The 19,648-nt window shown below is 41.4% G+C and overlaps 1 protein-coding gene and 2 pseudogenes across 9 annotated transcripts in view; 1 reads left to right on the top strand and 2 right to left on the bottom strand.

The window, feature by feature from the left end:
* TJP2 (tight junction protein 2) overlaps nt 1-19,648 on the bottom strand; it is a 134,144-nt gene that overhangs the window by 26,471 nt on the left and 88,025 nt on the right. For all 7 annotated transcript variants that reach the window (XM_079925683.1, XM_079925678.1, XM_079925682.1 and 4 more), the window contains 8 exons: nt 17,664-17,717; nt 14,783-14,907; nt 13,514-13,616; nt 7,197-7,782; nt 3,083-3,186; nt 2,031-2,184; nt 385-493; nt 146-279 (listed from right to left, as the gene is read on the bottom strand). In XM_079925683.1, the coding sequence (XP_079781809.1) occupies nt 146-279; nt 385-493; nt 2,031-2,184; nt 3,083-3,186; nt 7,197-7,782; nt 13,514-13,616; nt 14,783-14,907; nt 17,664-17,708 (1,360 nt within the window). In that variant the 5' untranslated portion in view covers nt 17,709-17,717. The remainder of the gene's footprint in view (nt 1-145; nt 280-384; nt 494-2,030; nt 2,185-3,082; nt 3,187-7,196; nt 7,783-13,513; nt 13,617-14,782; nt 14,908-17,663; nt 17,718-19,648) is intronic.
* On the top strand, nt 8,335-10,282 carry LOC307188500 (hypoxanthine-guanine phosphoribosyltransferase-like; annotated as a pseudogene). Its single transcript has 2 exons — nt 8,335-8,697; nt 8,935-10,282. The product of its transcript is annotated as a hypoxanthine-guanine phosphoribosyltransferase-like (transcript).
* Nucleotides 10,559-12,221, bottom strand: LOC307188501 (UDP-N-acetylglucosamine transporter-like; annotated as a pseudogene). The gene is made up of 3 exons: nt 11,786-12,221; nt 11,230-11,382; nt 10,559-10,979 (listed from the first exon to the last, which is right to left on the bottom strand). The product of its transcript is annotated as a UDP-N-acetylglucosamine transporter-like (transcript).

The following is a 19,648-nucleotide window of genomic DNA, read 5'->3' as shown; positions in this document are numbered from 1 at the left end:
GTATTTTTCTCAATATTAAATGAGACAGGAGTGCCTCTTCCATATATAAAAATGATTTTAAAATAATTTCTCTCTCTCTTTCCAGCCACCTTCTGGAATTACCAAGCACTGACACCTGAACATGACTGTTTAAAATGAGCCTCACCTGGGGCTTCCTCTTGGTATGTGGGTTCCTTGCTGGGCTCTGCGCTCACTGCAGCTGCAATATCTCCAGTGGACTTAAAGGGAGTGGGTGTGGCGCCCATCCTGGACCATCTGCTATGCGTGTCCTCTCTTGAACTTAAGCACACGTCATGTTAACGTCTCATCATGTGACAGATTTGCAAATACATATGTGCATACACTCACAGGGATGTGGGCAAGGGAAAATACTCATCATCTTACTTTGGTCTTTCCTTCAGCTTTTCATTCGAGGAATGATAATCATAATCGGAATACTGCTGTCGTCTGTCCTCCGGAGAAAATGATTGGTTTGACTCTATTTCTGAGATATCTGATTTCAAAAATAAGAAAAGACTTCTTAATAAAACATTTGAGACCTGTGCCAGAAATTATTCTATTCTCTGGGCAAGGAAACAGGGGAAATGGAAGAGAGGGCAGGCAGTAAATGTGCTATTAGTCTGAGTCTTTCGTTGAAAAAAAAAAAAGAATCTGATCGTTTGAAAGGAAAGGCATTAATTAACAAAGAGGGCTCTAAATCCAGAATTTTATGTTCCTCTTTCATCATACTTTCCATCAAAGCTGACGCTGAAGAGACAAAATCCAATGATGGGAATATATATATGTGTGTGTGTATGTGTGAATCTATATTAATGTATATACACAGGTACACACACACACACACACACTCATTTTGAGTGTGCACATAGACCAGTGCTTCTGAAACTTTAATGTGCGTACATATCACCTGGGATCTTGTTAGAATGCAACTCTTCTGGGCCGGGCCCGAGATTCTGCAATTCCGTCAAGCTCCTGGATGACACGATGCTGCTAGTGGGCTAAGCAGCACACTTGGAGTAACAAGGAAATAACCCGTAAGCTCCTAGCACCCTGGCATTACTTCCTGTGCTCTACGTGTTTTCCTGTATTCAGAGCAGTAACCACCTGATTAGACATTGTATATAATAGAAATTAAACCAAGTTTTAAGGTTTTATAAAGTAATTCTTTTAAAGATCAACAAGTCCATTTCTAAACTTGAGAACTTAATATTTTCTAAACTTTTCTGCACAAAGCCAATACTAGATGATTAAGTAGGAAATAGCATGCCTATTTATTTTTATTGGTAGTTTTTACATGGTTAAAATGTTATCGTATGTACTGTATGTCAACTATACTTCAATTAAAAAAATAAAAATAAATAATAAAGACATGCCCAAGAGCCCCCCGCCCCGCCAAAAAGTAAAGGGCTAAGAAGACACAAGACCATTTTGAAGGACAAGAAGTTGGATTTGGCTGTGGAAATTAATGAAGAGAGACCAAATAAATAAATGTTATCTTATGTAAAATTCATATTCAAATTAAAAAAAAAGAAACGACTATAGCTTCATAAGAGAAGAGGTGACACAGATTGCTAACCAATGAATACCAGACTATTCATCCATTCTGATTGAGTCTATTATAGTGTCTACCAGTTTTAACTATCCTCTACATTGTCTTCTCTTTGTTGGAAATATTAACAGTCACTTAAAAAAAAATCACATGATAAAGCACAAGAATGAGCAATTTACAAATGTATGTGGTTAGTTCTGTGAACCACTCCCACATACATTTTTTTACTAACAAGTTTTGTTTTCAATGGCCTCAGAGTCCGCAGGGATTCACAAGTACACCAGAATTTCATACTGGAATCCTAATTTCAACAGACCCTTTAATAAGAAAATAACAACCAAACCTGGAATTAAAGTTTAAAAGAGAGGCTTCTGTTAGAAATTTAACTTCCAGGTGAATGGCTATGCTAGATAGAGATGACAATGCAGAAGCAACAGTCTTCCTCTCCTCCAGCTCAGCTCACAGCCTCCCCTTTCTTTACCTTCTATTTCTGAGTCGCTGTCATTTAACGAGGGGATGTTGATGAGCGTCTGCTTGCTGTCCCTCAACACCACGAGCTGGAGTTTTCCTCTTGACTTTTCTATCAGTTTTCGGGCATCCGTTAAAGACATGTTCTCAGTTACGGTTCCATTTATCTGTGTTTATGAAGAAGAGTAATGTTCCATGCAATACAACTACCCACAGCAAAACAGAAAATTCTTATTTTCCTCCTAAAAAGTTAAGGGCTTTGCTCAGTTACTCAAACAGACGTGGGCTTTAGGATGACTGACTGAATAAAAATGAATTATCCTTTAAATTAAATATAACCCCACATGCCTGGAACCCAAACACAGGCCTGAGAAAGCTGTATTGTACTTAAGTTACTCTGCTAATTTATTTAACTTCCAAGCTCAAGACGATGGTTTGGTTTACTACTGGAACATGTTTCCTGACTAGAGAGGTTTACAAAAACGATTAAATATTCAGCATTCATATACCACCAACTTGCCCTCTCATCTTTCCTTCGTTTAGAGAACAGGAGCTTAAACTTTTAATAAACAGGGAAGAAGAAAGACTTTGTTGAGATTTTTTAAAAATTTATTTTAATTTATTTTATTTTTGGCTGTGTTGGGTCTTTGTTGTGGTGCGCGGGCTTCTCATTGGTGGCTTCTCTTGTCGCGGAGCATGGGCTTTAGGCACGCGGGCTTCAGTAGTTGTGGCTCGTGGGCTCTAGAGCGCAGACTCAGTAGTTGTGGCGCACAGGCTTAGTTGCTCTGCGGCATGTGGGATCGTCCCAGATCAGGGCTCGAACCCGTGTCCCCTGCATTGGTGGGCGGATTCTTTACCACTGCACCAGGGAACCCCCAAGATTTTTGTTTTTAACTGACACTACACTATTACAAATCTCCAAGTCTGGTTTTCCTGATAAAAATGATCTCTCTGCTGCCCTTCCAGGCTTTGTCTTATTATTGACTCCTATCTCAACAAAGTTTCACTGACTTGGCACTTGAATGCGGAAATACAGACTAGGAAGCTGAGCATGAACCCACCCACCTTGAGAATTATGTCTCCTTCATGCAGGTTGCCATCTTTAGATGCTAGACCTGTTCCGGTCATTTCCTTTATGAAGATCTGACTCCCGAGCCGGAGACCATACTCTAGAAGACAAACACACAAACAAACACATATTTCATCAACGTGTTCAGAAAACTAAGGCTGGCTTTTAGGATGATTTAAAAATATGTATGCAAAATTAATTTTGCATGTGAGACAGTCTGTAAGCCCACCGGCCTTCACTTGTCAAAACAGTCGATGTCATTAAAAAAAAAAGAAAAAGAGGCAGAGGGACTGTTCTAGATTAAAAGAGACATAAAAACCAAATGCACTGCGTGAAACTTCACTAGATCCTCAATCCAATATGGGGTAGAGGTGGGGGGTAGGGGTGGATTACATTATTTTGGAGCAACTTCAAAATAAACTGCACTATAATATACTAAAAGGCATATTAATGCTAACTTTCTTAAGAGTATTAATGGCATTATGGTTATGAAGGGCAATGTTTCTATCCTTGGGAGATACCTGCTGAAATATTTAGGGGTAAAGGGTCATTTTGCCTGCAACTTACCTTCAAGTGGTTCCAAAACACCATTTAGAGACAGAGAGATGCGGTAGGGGAGGAAGACGGGGGAGGGAGAAAGGGAAAAAAAGGAGAAATAAAACAAATGTGGCAAAATGTTAACAATTGGTAAAACTAGGTGAAGGCTATTTGAGTTATTTGCCACAAAATTAACACTTTTCAAAACAAAATGTTGGGGAGAAAAAAAAAACAATTCAGTACATCTTAACAGGCGTGTTCTACTGACAATACAGTTGCCTACAGGAAAGTACCACAAATAGCAAACCCTCTATCTGTAACAATTTAGATTGTGTGGGATTTGGCACTGAAAAAATGTCACTGTGTGAAGAAAAGGGGTAGATAAGCCAGCAAAGCAACAAATAAAGTATTCAACTAAAACTGGCACAGCTCTGGGGATTTATGGACTTTGCATTGTTCTCAAGAAAAACCACTGTATTTACTAAGTATGTACATTTGAAAATATTTTAAATACTATTCAGACTATTCTGATTTTACTTATTAAACATGTAAAAATACACACTTTAAGGATGAATTTTGGTTATTTTAGGAAGCTACCTAAACCTAGCAGGTTTGAAAAGAGGCACACTCAAATTTTATTATTATTGTTATGGACTCAGTGAAGTCAGAAACAGAAAAATAAGTATCGTATATTAACGCATATTTGTGGAATCTAGAAAAATGGTACGGATGAACCTATTTGCAGGGCAGGCATAGAAAGGCAGACTCGGAACGGATGTGTGGACACGGTGGGGAAGGGGAGGGTGGGATGAATTGGGAGATCAGGTTTGACATATATACACTACAATGTATAAAACAGATAGCTAGTAGGAACCTGCTGTATAGCACAGGGAGCTCAGTTTGGTGCTCTGTGATGGCCTAGTTGGGTGGGATGGGGGGTGGGAGGGAGGTCCAAGAGGGAGGGGACGTGTGTATGCATATGGCTGATTCACCGCACTGTGCGGCAGAAACTAACACAACATTGTAAAGCAATTATACTCCAATAAAAAAAAAAATCTTATCAATTCAAAATAAAGTAACTTTCTGCCACTTAGAAGTAGATTTAAAGAGAAGTTTTAAGTGACTTATAGTAAGCTAGATTCAGATCTTACCACAAGGATTAAAGCTGTTAAGGTCCACCCCTGCCCTTTAGGGAGCTGATACTCAAGAAAGAATAAAGGTAAGACAGACAGCATTTTCTTCAGGGATGGCAATTCCTTACAGGTTAAACAGCCTCACAGCCCAGGACAGAAGGTTGAGACAAACTTGAGCAATGACTTCTTTCTCACGTGTCAACAATTCCTCCATCCTCTTAAAAACTGCACTCTTATTGTAAAATTACAAATAGGTTGCTATTGGTATGTTTGTGGGCACCTCTCAAATGAGGAAAAAAAGTCAGTTGGCCATCTTCTAAGACTTCTACCAGCAAGGCTATCTGATGCCCATGAAACATGTAAAAGCTGGCCATGTGAATGGATCCTATTTTTCTTAATCAAATGTAGGTTTTGCCTGCAGCCAGATATTTGTAAAGATTAATTCTTATGCAACTCTAGCCAGTGATAGCTAAACTACCGTGTCATCTTAGCAAAAGGTGGCTTAAAAAATCTTTTAAAAAGCAGAACTTTGGAAAAAACAAACAAGCAAACACTGAATTCTAAGTTTAAAAAGCAAAATGGCCCAGAAGCAGTAAAATGGCGCATCAGCAAAGGGGCATGAGCCCTCTCTGTTCCTTACTAGTATTACTAAGACCAGGCATGATGTGGGCAGTTTCTTAGGACAAACATCTTTTTAATTGTGGGTCACAACTCATGAGTGAGTCTTGAAATCAATTTAGTGAGTTGGGACCAGTATCTTTTAATTTAATGTAAGAGAACCTCTCAAAAATCATCACTCAGAGTTAAGTACCGTTCCGTGAAACACCTGGCCAAGTTTTTCACATATTGGTGCCTCCACGATTATTTGCAAGATGTGGTTCTTTCTGTGGCAGGAGGAGGGGGGGGAAGAGAAGGAGAAAGAGGAAGAAGGGGAAGAGGAGAGAGAGGGGGAGGAAAATACTGAAAAGCACTGCAACGGGGAACTCAAGAATCTGGGTGCAAGTCCTACCGGACGTGCATCAGCCTTCTGTGAAGGAGGCCTTGTGTCAAGTTATCTTTCTCAAAACTTCTCTACGGTCCACAATCTGGAAGCAGAATGGTTTTTACTCTGCAATTCTTGGGGGTTGATGAATTAATACGTCATTATCCATGGTTATAAAGATTTTCTAGAATTCTTAAATCTCTCAAGATTCACATTCCTCAGAGATAGTACCATCTCAACGTTCACCTTTGTTTCCTGGACCTGGGCTCCAGTATCCCATTATTCGCATCCTTGCAGTTACCTCAATATCCTTTCAATAGATACCCAATTGTATAACTCAACTCTTTAAGCTCCTCTAGAAGAACTAAAGAAAACAAACCCTCTCATCTGATAGGCTCTTTAAAATGCAAATTCCCAACCTAAAAAGCAAGAGGTCTTTCACTTTGCCCTCTTGGGTACTCTTATCTTTTTTCCTCTTTGAAGGAGGACAATTAGAGAACATGCAGAGATAAAAGATGTTACCAGGAATTCAAAAAGTTGGAAGCTAAAAACCAATGCAGGGAATAGCTCAACATGGGGCTCTAAACCCCTGTTCATTCACCTACTTGTTTCCTATCATCTATTTCCAAGAGATGAAGTTTGAGCTCCAACTCCACCACTTAGTTACCAGCTTCAAGATGTGGGCATGTCACCTCCCATCTCTGAGTTGCAGAAGCCTCACCTCACTGCAAGTGCTACTTGCTTGTCCAGCTGCCACAAAGGGGTTTAGTTAATCTGGATGTGTTTAAGCGTATGCAACTGCTCCAGGCACGCAACATGGGACGGGCAGCCTGGGCCAGAGCCTGCCTCATCTGTGGACACACCAAAAACCTCTCTGCACCTTGCTATACCCACCTGTAAAAGAGGAATGAAGTCTCCTACCTACCACAAAGGCTTCTGGTGAGGATTAAATTAGAAAGTATTTATTCCACAGAGGGCCCTGGCATAGAGCAAAAACTCAATCAAGATTACCTGGAGTATTGTCCCCTACTGTGGTTTCAACAGTTTAAGCTGCACTGGGTTCACCAAGAGAGCCTATTAACACAGAGACCCCAGGGGCCACCCCAGTGCTTCTGATTCAGTGGGGGCTGGTCTGGGGCCTGAGAATCTACATTTCTAATAAGCGTCCAGGTGATATTTATGCTGCTCTGAGAACCACTGGCCTATTAGTTTAAAGCCAGATTTCCACCACCTGGCTTAGTCACTGATGATACAACTTTGTGCAAGTCAATGAACTTTTCTGTGCCACTAGTTTCCTTGTCTATAAAATGAAGATATGACTAACTCCCACAGGGGGTGGTGGTGAGGACAAAATGAGCTAATCTGTGCAAAGCATTTATTAGGTCAGTGCTTGGCACACAGCAGGTTCCACGTAAGAGTTAGCTATTATAGTGCTTTTTCTTCATCAAGCATGACTACCTTCATTTGCTTTGCTTTTCATCAGAAGGATCCCGATGGGCCTGTCCGAGTCCAGCTGTCCCCGCGGCTCGGGGCTGGGGCTGCGGGAGTGGAGGTGCTCGCGGCTGCGGCTCCAGGACGTCCCGTACCGGGCATCGGGCTGGGCCCTGCGGCCATACTCCCGCTCCGGGCTGTAGGCGCGATCGTAGGTCGGGTCAATGCTCCGGCCGCGGCTCCTCTCCCGGGCTCGCCGGTAGTCATCGTCGTCGTGGTCCAGGCCCCGCTCGAGGCTGCGGCCACGGCTGCGCTCTCGGGCTCGCCGGTAGTAGTAGTCGTCGTCGTGGTCCAGGCCCCGCTCCAGGCTCCGGCCGCGGCTCCGGTCCCGCTCCCGGCTGCGCGCCCGGTCGTGGGGACGACCCCTCTCCAGGCTGTCCTCCCAGCTGCGGCTGCACTCTCCGCGGCTGCTGGGCCGGCTCCTCTCGCTGTACCCGCTGCGCGCGCTTCTGCCATCAAATTCGTCCATCAGCTCGAAAGCCCGGTCATGCTCGTGGACGGGAGGGCTGCCCTGCGGCGGGGCCAGCTGGACCTTCCGGGGCCTCTTGACCACCTGTCACAAAACAAACAGTGGGGACGCAAGACAATCACAACCAAACATAGAGAATGCAGTGGTTAAGAGCCCGGGTTCTCCTTCCAGTAAAACTCTTGTGTCCCCACCCAGTTGCTAAGCCTCAGGGTCCTCATCTGGAAAATGAGGGCCCCCTCAGGGGGGTCAAGGATAAAATAAGACAATAAGTATAAAACTCTGAGCACAGTGCCTCCAAAATCTGCTTCTACTCAAAGTGTGAAAAGCACCAAAGGGATTTAAATCACTAAGTTACAAAAATGAAAATCCAGAAAGTGAGACATTCTGTACACAAGTGCGTAGGTTCATCTAAAAGTCAATGTCATTCAAAAGAGGTGGGAGGCAGGTAAGGGGAGAGAGGAGGTAAAAGAGGGATCCTTTAAGATTAAAATGGACCGACGAGGGCGCTGAGTGGAGGCAGCGAAGAGCGCTCGGGCGGACCACTCCGCTTTCCCGCGCCGCGCAGCCTCCCGCCCTCCGCCTCCTGTTCGGACCCGCCGCCGGCTTCTCCTCCCGAGACTGCCCTCAGCCCGCGCACCAGTCGGCTCCGCTATGGCGACCCGCAGCCCCAGAGTCGTGATTAGTGATGATGCACCAGGTCATGACCTAGATTTATTCTGTAGACCTAATCATTATGCTGAGGATTTGGAAAAGGTGTTTATTCTTCATGGACTAAATATGGACAGGACCGAACAGCTGGCTTGAGAATGTGATGGAGATGGGAGGCCATCACATCGTGGCCCTCTGTGTGCTCAACGGGGGCTATAAATTCTTTGCTGACCTGCTGGATTACATCCAAGCACTGAACAGAAATAGTGATAGATCTATACCTATGCCTAGATTTTATCAGACTGAAGAGCTACTGTAATGACCAGTCAACAGGTGAGGTAAAAGTAATTGGTGGAAAATGTAAAACCGATAGCTAGTAGGAAGCAGCCGCATAGCACAGGGAGATCAGCTCGCTGCTTTGTGACCACCTAGAGGGGTGGGATAGGGAGGGTGGGAGGGAGGGAGACGCAAGAGGGAGGAGATATGGGGATATATGTATACGTATAGCTGATTCACTTTGTTATACAGCAGAAACTAACACACCATTGTAAAGCAATTATACTCCAAAAAGAATGTTAAAAAAAAAAGTAATTGGTGGAGATGATCTCTCAACTTTAACTGGAAAGAATGTCTTGACTGTTGAAGATATAACTGACACTGGCAAAACAAGGCAAACCTTGCCTTCCTTGGTCAAGCAGCATAATCCAAAGATGGTCAAGGCTGCAAGCTTGCTGGTGAAAAGGACCCCTCAAAGTGTTGGATATAGACCAAACTTTGTTGGATTTGAAATTACAGACAAGTTTGTTGTAGGATATGCCCTTGACTACAATGAATACTTCAGGGATTTGAATCATGTTTGTGTCATTAGCGAAACTGGGAAAGCAAAATACAAAGCCTGAGAGTTCGAGTTTGGAAACCTCTGGAGTCCCATTGAAATCACCAGGAAAATTACCAAATGTTCTAGTTCTGTGGCCAGCTGCTTAGCAGAGCTTACTGCATGTATCTTCTAAGAATTTTATGTTTTGTATTTTAGTTGCTGAATTCCCGAACTCTTTATTTGCACTATGAGCCTATAGACTGTCAGTTCCCTTTGGGTGGATTGTTGTTTGACTTGTGAATGAAAAGTCTCTTAAACCACACCACTATTGAACGAAAATATTGAAACTGTATCTGTAAGAAACATTTAAAGACAAGAATATATTAGTTTTTTAATTGATATTTTAATTTTTATATATTCAGGAAAGAACAGAAGTGATTGAATATTGTTAATTATACCACTGTATGTTTAGAAAAGAAGCAGTCAGTTTCATATCAGTGACAGCATTTAGAGGTATTGTTATGTTGGATAAACCATATGTCCTGGAATTACTTTAGTAGATTTCAGGAGCATTAACTGTATTTTCCCGCTTGTTCAGATTATTTCTGGTGAATCTTTGTCAACAGTTCCATTTAAATACAGGTCAATAAGTTCTAAAAACCTACCACTTTTTGAAGTCTTCAATGTAAAAATCCTAAAAATAAAGGCTGTCTCTTTAAAAAAAAAGATTAAAATGGACTAAAGTGATTAGGACCAAATGTGATGAGTGAACTTTGATTGGATCCTGGATGGGGAAGAAAAATCTACCAAAGTCATCTTAGGGTATGGACTGTATATTAAATGATATTGTAGAGTTATTATTACTTTTCTTTTTTTAATTTTAAAGTAATAACAAGTATTTATCTGATTTACAGAAAAGAAATACAATTAAGAGATTAAGGACAAAACTCCATTAGTGTAAAAGTCACTGGCTACTATCTAGCACAGGAACAACTGGATTGCTTCCAGCAGTTTTGAAGCACTAAAAGATCTTAAAATGTGGATGGAGAAACAGATGTGTATATTTCTTTATATTAAAGTTAAATATGAATTTTATTCTGACAAGTCAGACCCAGAATGTTACTTTATCAATTTTTATGCATTTGAACATCTGCAACATATAGCAATCCTTTGTTTAGTAATCTTCAGTATAAATATAAAAGTCTGAGATACATGAGAATGTTTTTCAAATCATACTTCTATTTCTTCACAGCTTTATATGTGCAAAATTATACGTAATTATAATTTTCAAACTTTGAATATCCATGTTATTTGATATATCTGTACAGAAAGAGTAAGATAAAAAACATTTAATAAAATTAAATATATCTAATTTGCAAAATTGATGTCTGACATTTGTTGTGTGCTCGTGCAACAAAGAGTGCATAGGTTATTTCTGCAGCAATCAAAAACAAAATCTTTTTAAACTCAGATTTCAAGTTTCCTCTGATAATTATTCTACTCCCTGGAAATACTTTCAAGTTTTGATTTCTAGATGCAATGGGCATTTTGATACATATACATGTATTTTTTCCCTAAACTTGTATATTTTCAAACCATTTGAACATTATAATCAGACTCAGCATGGTGATTTTTTCTTAGAATCTGTAGAAGTCCTCTGTTCAGAATTAATGTAGAGACTCCCAGTGCGCCAATGTGAAAAACCAGGTAAAGATAGTATTACCACTATGCTTTAGTGGGATTTCCTGCAGGTTTAGGATCATAACCATATAGGAAAGTAGCTCTTATTACAAGGATGGCTCCAAGGGAAAAGACACTGGTTGGTACGAAATCTTGTAGTCAAAAATAAGATATCAGTGTTGATAATACTATTCACAAAGAGGTTGCAAATCCTTTTAAAATGTTATCCGCATACTTAATCAGAGCAGCTATTACAAGGCCTCCCAGTGCCTGAACAACAACTGTCCATGTCAGCTGGTTATACCCCTGAAAAAATCCATTCTTTGATTCCAGTTCTCCTTCATAAACATATACACCCATTAACCCAAATATACTCCCCCACAAACCAAGCTGGATGTTTCTTACCCACACTGATTGTTTGGTTTCTTTTAAGATTTTCTCAAACTAAAACCCAGCAAAGCCACTTGAAAAACATGCTGTGCGAACTGCCATGAGGCCTACGAATTGTGAGCCAGGTGAAAGTTCCTTAGAATTAAGCGCTTGTGGGGCTTCGATGGTGGCTCAGTGGTTAAGAATCCACCTGCCAATGCAGGGGACACGGGTTCAAGCCCCGGTCCGGGAAGATCCCACATGCCGCAGAGCAACTAAGCCCGTGCGCCACAACTACTGAGCCTGTGCTCTAGAGCCCGCGAGCCACAACTACTGAGCTCGCGTGCCACAACTACGGAAGCCGTGTGCCTAGAGCCCATGCTCCACAACAAGAGAAGCCACCGCGATGAGAAGCCTGCACGCCACAACGAAGAGAAGCCCCCGCTCGCCGCAACTAGAGAAAGCCCGCGCACCGCAACTAGAGAAAGCCCGCGCGCAGCAACGAAGACCCAACGCAGCCAAAACTAAATAAATAAATTTATAAAAAATTAAAAGAAAAAGAATTAAGCGCTTGAGAATCTGAGGGCCACTGTACAAAAGCAACTCCTGTCATCAAAATTACTAGGGAGAGCTACTGGTACACACCTAATTTTTTTACTAAGCATCGACACAGAAAATAATGCAGTCCTAAGAATTTTCAACTGATATGTGACCTGATAAGTAGCTGCGTCTAGATTTGACAGTGCCACAGAGAGTAAATAATTCTGAAGAGTATATATCCCTGATGGAATAGCAAGTTTAAGCGTTTCCATAGGTTTGTTAAGAATTTCACCACATAGTATTCAATTCAGTGCTCTTAGACTACATTTGCTGTCTTTGTAGACTAATAAAATGCAGGCCATTGTTTTCAAAAGTTCAGCAACAGCCACAGCTGTAGATGATAGATAACGAGGCCCCTCCTCTTTTAAAGTCCTAGAATAACACATTGTTAGAACCAAACTGGTAGCCTGAAAGACCAAAATTCCCAAGGAAAGGTATTTTAGATTGGCTGATGATGTCTTATCTTCATTTGCCTGCTAATGTTGGAGGGTCTCCTGCAGAGGTGGCAGGCAGCTGAGGCTCACCATGGGGACAAGGGCACTGGCAGCAGCAGTTCTGGGAAGTACTCATTTTCGTGAGCCCTCCCAGAGACCGCCATTAGCCCTGCCATAGAGCCTGTAGCTACTTTTCTTAAATAGGATAACAGTAGTATAATTATGCAGATGAATGTCCTTATTTAGGAGACTTGAGAAGTAAGAAGGATTAAACTGTCATGTCTGCAACTTCCCCTCAAACGGTTCACTAAAAATATGTATGTCTGGGCTTCCCTGGTGGCGCAGTGGTTCAGAGTCTGCCTGCCGATGCAGGGGACACGGGTTCGTGCCCCGGTCCGGGAAGATCCCACATGCCGCGTGAGCCATGGCCGCTGAGACTGCGCGTCCGGAGCCTGTGCTCCGCAACGGGAGAGGCCACAACAGTAAGAGGCCCGCGTACCGCAAAAAAAAAAAAAAAAAAAACACAAGTATGTCTTTATATACATACATAAAGAAAAATCAAGTGAATATGGCAGAATATTAACACTGTAGAAGATATATGTGTTGATTATACTAATCTTTGAACTTTTCTTTTTGTTTGAAAATTTTCATAATATAAAGTTGAAAAAAAAGTTAAATACCACACACCCAATGCATCCCCCCCCCAGCACTGCCCCTAACACACTGTGTTCCAATTCTCGCTTAGTGTGTCCACTTGCCCCACTGGAGTGAACACTCCTTGCAGCTCAGACCTGCTTCAGGTCATTTTCAACCAATGTTTGCTGAATGACTGAGTGAGCTAATAAATGAGTGAATGGTACAGATTGCCAGTATCTCCTAAGAAACAGGAGTTTATGAAGATAGAACAGATCCTGTGAGGGCCTTTACAAATGAGTTTCTGAGCTCATAATTTAGTCTCTAAATGAATGCTGTTTTACCATTGTTCTCAATCTATTTAATTCTCTTAGGGAATAATTGTTTAACCTGGCTCAAGGCAAATTCACTCAGACAAGAGAAGCATTGATCTTAAGTCAGGAGTAGGATAAGGAGACGGCAGGGAGGCATCCCTCACGTACATCTTTACATCACCCTTAACATCATTCTCCCAAAGTACTAAGGATATGGAAATAGTGGTCCCTAGATAGGGCTGAAGAGCAAGTAGTCATTTTCTTCTGGGCATAAAAACAAAGTCCTACCGAGGCAAGCTGAAAACAAACCCAGAACGTACAATGGCAGCGATCTTCCCACTTTTCCTCAGCTGCTGAACAGCAAATGAATGGAGCACGCCTTCCATGGGGGTGCCGTTAACCATGACCACCCTGTCATTTTCTCTGCAAATAAAACAGAAAAACGGAATGTGAAAAACTCCCATCTCATCCCTCTGAATCATTTATTTAGGAACAAATAAAAGTGGCGGATTGACCCAAAATGCTTCTTAAAGGGCTCAGCGTCTAATGACTCCTGAGGCTTAATCCATCAACTTGGTCTGAGCTCTTCTGAGGAAGGAACCCAGGAGCCACTCAGCCCACTGTGGACAGTGTCTCCTGGAAACCACCTGGGGAAAAGGACCCAAACCCACGGGGTCCCTCCAGGAGGCACTGGATAGCAGCAAGGTTTGAGCACAAGTGGAACTTGTGTGTCAGGGCCTCCTTACCCATGGAAAACGGTGCGCTTCAGCAAGTCTACAGATCTCCCCAAAGGAGGTTGATATTCACTTGTGTTTTGGAGGGGATGAAATCAAGAGCTCGCCTCAGATTCTTAAAGAAATTTTGAGGTCACAGAATCCTAACTCTTACTTTGTCTCATCAAAAAAAAAATCATGTAAAAATTCTACCATGCTCTCTGTATGAAAGAATACTAACTTGGAGAGGATCATGGAGATGAAATGCCAACAGAAGCTAAATTTTGGAGCCATGTGGCCAAGGCAGCTGTGTAATTAACTTTAGATTCTGCCCTGAGAAATTATCCTAAGGGGACTCAGACATGCACCTTTTCCAATGGCATTTGCTCTTCAGACCAGAAGCCTGGCAGTTGGAAAACTTGGGTTTTCATCTGGTAAATTTTTCCAATTTCTACATCCCTCTTACAAATTAGATAATCATTAATCAGACTATCCTCATTCTTAACGAATAAAAATGAAAATAAATATAGACAGTGTGGGTAGGCATTAGGGGAAAAAAAGAGCATGCCAATTTTACACTCGATGTTCATAAATGATTCCTAAACCCAGGAATGATAGTTACGATAGATAGTTATAACCATCTTCCTGTGGAAATTATTGCTTTCCTCTATTCAAAGTCTGGATATTCCCAAAGGTTTGGGGATTGTTAAAACATAGTGTGTTATGGTCTCCATTACTGCCTGAAGACTTTTCAATATACATATATAAAATTTTCTTTTCTTTTTGAATTTTAAAAGTGCACACCACTCAAAGCCCCCTGTTTAGGGCCAACCAGTGGGCTGGCAGGGGTTGGGGGCAGGGAGTAAGGACACTCACTGAAGCAGCCCATCGGCGGGCCCACCCGGGAGCACGTCAGAAATGACGATTGATGTCTCCCCATTTTCAAAGTGTGGGTTGTCTCTGCCTCCGGACACTGCAATTCCAAATCCTCTCTTGGAATCCTGTTCATTGGGGTTAAGAGAAAAATTAAAATAAAATCCTTCTATAAGTGGTTTTCAGGATTTATTACAAGCATTTGATAAAATAAAGGTCAAACCAATAACCGGAGACAGCTCAGGAACAGAAGGCTTAGAGAAACAAGTGAGAAACAGAGTACAGCGTCATCATGGTTAGCTGACAGGTTTATAAAGGGAAATTCCTTATCTAAAAGAAACAGCCTTGTGAAAGCTGGACAAGATTGATAGCACAGACTGGAGTTATCACTAGAAGCTGGCAGGGGATGGGAAATTACATCTTCTGTCCAAATAAGGATGTGTTATTGGATTCACCAATCATACCTGTTCTCATATCTAGGCCTGAGCCAGATGGGCTGGTCACAACTGAATCTATGCTAAAACCATATTTTTAAAGAATACCTTTAACTTCCAAGTTAGGGGAGCTAGTGGTTTCACTTTCATATAGGGTCAAAAAGAAGGAAATGGATTCTAAAGATAAAATCCGAAGATGAACTTAGTTTTGAGATCTCATGAGAGAGCAAAGCATTAAATTCTTTTCTACATGCATATAAGATGGAAATACAGATTAATTAGATTCAAGATTAATAGAGAAATGTATCACAGTGAACCCAAATAATAGAGAATCCCAACTCATTTCGGTGTTTAAAAAAGCTAAGCTCCCGGATTTCATCCAGATCACAGGGGCATGTATGTGACTATCACACTAAATACAGGTTTCATTACGTAAAAATCTTCTCAGAGAATGAAAGAACCCTCACCTCAAGATAAGTTCCCACGTGGGGCCCACTGTGGCAATCGATAACAAACAGCAACACAGACAAGCTGGCTTGTTGTTCATTAATCACACGGCTTTGAATTTGGCAGTGCTATCCCCTGGTACCTGGTTTTACACAGGGAGAGCTCCATCCTCTATACCAGGCCAAAAATGTTTCTCACCTTTGCCAGTTCGGGGTCCAAACTCAAATGGTATGTGGTGGAAGGGCAGACAGAAGAGTCAGAAGATGACAAGAGGTGAAAAATAAGACCTAAAGGGGGAAGCCGCTCAACTGAAGAAATCATGATTACTGCTCCAGAAGTTTCAGCACTTGAGCACCAATCTGTGTTTTTCTACCTGGATCGATTTAATACACATTTATTCAAGAACCAAATTTGCACTGAAGTCAAGGGTTGAAGTTCATGGTTGTGACGGTCAAAGGAAAACTCTCCCTTTGAGGAACTTACAATCCATCTAAGAGGTGACAGAGACTGGAGAGACTCAGAGTGGAGAAAGAGCCATGCAGGGCCCAGGAAAAGTTAGATGCTGACCAAGGCAGCTTGATGGAATAAGCCTTTGGGATCACGAGTGCATGTCTAGCTTGACTCAACCGCACGCAAGTCACTTACAAACTCTTGGTGGCTGCGCTCGTTTCGAGTGGGGCTAGCACCTATCCTGCCCACCTCAAACTCTGCTGTCAGAATAAAAAGGAACAGAGCTAACATTTATTAAGCAGTGATTATGTGCTGGATTCCAAGTACTAGAAGCTCTTTGTATTACCTAATTAATTTAATCAAGAGGGGCAATACCTGTGAAATACCTTTAAAAATTAAGTAAAATACACTTCCATGTGATCTTACTTCTACTTTCAACCCCACTGTGGGGAGGGGGCTGTTGTTTAAAATCTGATTAATTCGGAACCTATTAATATAATCAGGAGTGAGACAAAGACTACAACCCATGTCTCCTGAGTGCTAAACTAACATTTTAAAATTAGTTTGGGGAACTCCCCGGCGGTCCAGTGGTTAGGACTCCAAGCTTCCACTGCAGGGGCACGGGTTCATTCCCTGGTCAGGGAACTAAGACCCCTCATGTGTGTGGCACAGCCAAAAAACATTTTTTTTTTAATTAAAAAAAACGTTTTTTTCAGTTTGGACTTAAAACTCACTGAGGGAATAAGTTACAAATGCTATAATTAAAATTACAAAAGTTGTAGAAGCTACCTCAACGTCCTTAAATGGAACAGATTATTTCCATTCCTCCCTTCCTTTCCCCTCTTTTTCATAAACTATTCTATCTGGAGACAGGTGAATACATTAATTAACCTCAATACATTAATTAACCTCTATAATTTTCTATACTATACAGAACTTAGCCAAAAAAATAACAACATGCAAATCCTTGTTAATGCAATAACTGTGTTTGTGTAAAAATAAATAAGATTCATGATCTGTTGTGGTATACATATACAATGGAATATTACTCAGCCATAAAAAAGAATGAAATAATGCCATTTGCAGCTACATGGATGGACCTAGAGATTATCACACTAAATGAAGTAAGTCAGACAGAGAAAGACAAATATCATATGATACCACTTATATGTGGAATCTAAAAATGATACAAATGAACTTATTTACAAAGTTGAAACATATACACAGACATAGAAAATAAACTTATGGCTACCAAAGGGAAAAGGGGAGGGAGGGATAAATTAAGAATTTGGAATTAACAGATACACACAACTATATATAAAACAGATAAAGGTCCTACTGAACAGAACAGGGAACTATATTCAATATCTTGTAGTAACCTATAATGGAAAGGAATCTGAAAAAGTGTTTGTGTGTGTGTGTGTGTTTAATGAATCACTTTGCTGTATACCTGAAACATTGTAAATCAACTATACTTCAATTAAAAAAAAAAAGATCCATGATCTGTAAACTCAAGAACAGACTGTAGCAGATATGACATGTGTAGTACTCACCTTCTGTAGGGTCACAGTGTATTGTTCCCATATCAACTCCTCCATGCCTGGGGCCTGTTTTAGAAAAATCAAAACCAATTTGATTAAAAACACAAACATTTCAATGTTAGAAATAAAACTATAATTCAAAATGTCTCCATAGAAAGGCCAGCTCACACATTCTATACACCAAAGAGTGGGTATTTTTTAGGAACATTACACTACCTATTATATTTTCAAATATACTCTCCTTGAATGAAATGGCAAACTTAAAAATACTAGAAAATTAGAGAAAAACATAGGGAGAGATGTACCCTAAGAAGAATGAAATATTAGGGACTTCTCTGGCAGTCCAGTGGTTAAGACTCTGCACATCAAATGCAGGGACCACGGGTTCGATCACTCCTCAGGGAGCTAAGATCCCACATGCCGTGCAGCACGGCCAGAAAGAAAAAAAAAAAGAACGACTAGAATACTAAGTGTTGAGCTTTTTTACTATCACCACTCCAAAACACTTTCATGATAAAAGCCCTTATCTAGAGTTGCAAACAGATATACTCTCATTCTTTAAAAAAAAAAAAAAAAAACTCCCTTCCTCCAGTCAAAGGTGACCTCCTAGGCAAGTTTCATGCATTTTTGTGTGTGGAGGCAGGTGGGGGGATGCCCACGCTGTGCAGCTTGTGGGATCTTAGTTCCCTGACCAGGGATTGAACCCGGGGCCATGCCAGTGAAAGTGCTGAGTCCTAACCACTGCACCACCAGGGAACTCAAGTTTTATGGATTTTTATGTCTAAAGGAATCCTTGGCCTTATCACAGAGACTGCCAAATTGTGTAATCTGTGGGACCCCTTGGCCTTTTCTCCACCAGTATTGTGGGTGTGAAAGATGATGATGCCAGCATAAAGACCACTGGGCTTCAGTTTCTGACAGTATTCTAAAATAGATGTCTAGGGCTTCCCTGGTGGCACAGTGGTTGAGAGTCCGCCTGCTGATGCTGGGGACACGGGTTCGTGCCCCAGTCCGGGAGGATCCCACATGCCGCGGAGCGGCTGGGCCTGTGAGCCATGGCCGCTAAGCCTGCGCGTCCGGAGCCTGTGCTCCGCAACGGGAGAGGCCACAACAGTGAGAGGCCCGCGTACCGCAAAAATATAAAAAATAAAAAAATAAAATAAAATAGATGTCTAGACAAACCTGAAAACAGTGGATATCATTCAATAATAATAATAATAATAATTTATTAAATGCAGGCTGCCTTTGAGGGGAAATCCTTAAAGGCAAGAAATGCCAAGAAAGCTCAAAGCCAGAGAAATAAGGCAGCACTGAAGCAGGCATTTCAACAGGAGTCTGGGAAAAGAGAAACTGTAGGATCCAAACAGGGTGGAGATCAGATCAGAGTGAATGTATTTGGGGCAAAAACACTATCAGGCAATGGAGACAGCAGGGACAGTCGCCTGCCTACCTTATTCTTGGCTCTGGGTAGAGTGGAAATAACTAAAAATATCTCCATGGAGAATTCCTGTATCAATAGACGTGTGCTCACTCAGGTTTGAGGCTGAAATTCATATTACAGATGTGACCACACCCTCTCCCCTCCAAAACCCTCACACTCAAAGTGGTACTGCATTGGTAGCACCACCCAGGTACATGGAGGAGAATGAAATTCTCCCCTAGAAACACATTAAAACACAGGCTTCAGAGAATCCCTCAGATAAGCATTTGAGGAACATGAGTTCACAATTTAAACACACACAAAGCAAGTGAGAGTTAAAAGAAACAAAAAACTGCAGAATCAAAGACTATAAATATTGGAAATATAACCACAGACCAAAAAAAGTATGTATAATATTTCATATGTTTGTTTATCATAAGAAGTTAAAAGGGGAAATTAAAAGTATAATGAAAGCACAAGAGAACATCAAAAATAACCAAGCCGGACTTCCCTGGTGGCGCAGTGGTTAAGCATCCGCCTGCCAATGCAGGGAACACGGGTTCCAGCCCTGGTATGG

This window comes from Stenella coeruleoalba, assembly GCF_951394435.1.
Source record: "Stenella coeruleoalba genome assembly, chromosome: 7".
In the NCBI taxonomy this organism is placed as follows: Eukaryota; Metazoa; Chordata; class Mammalia; order Artiodactyla; family Delphinidae; genus Stenella; species Stenella coeruleoalba.
This window is presented reverse-complemented; position numbering and strand designations above follow the sequence as displayed.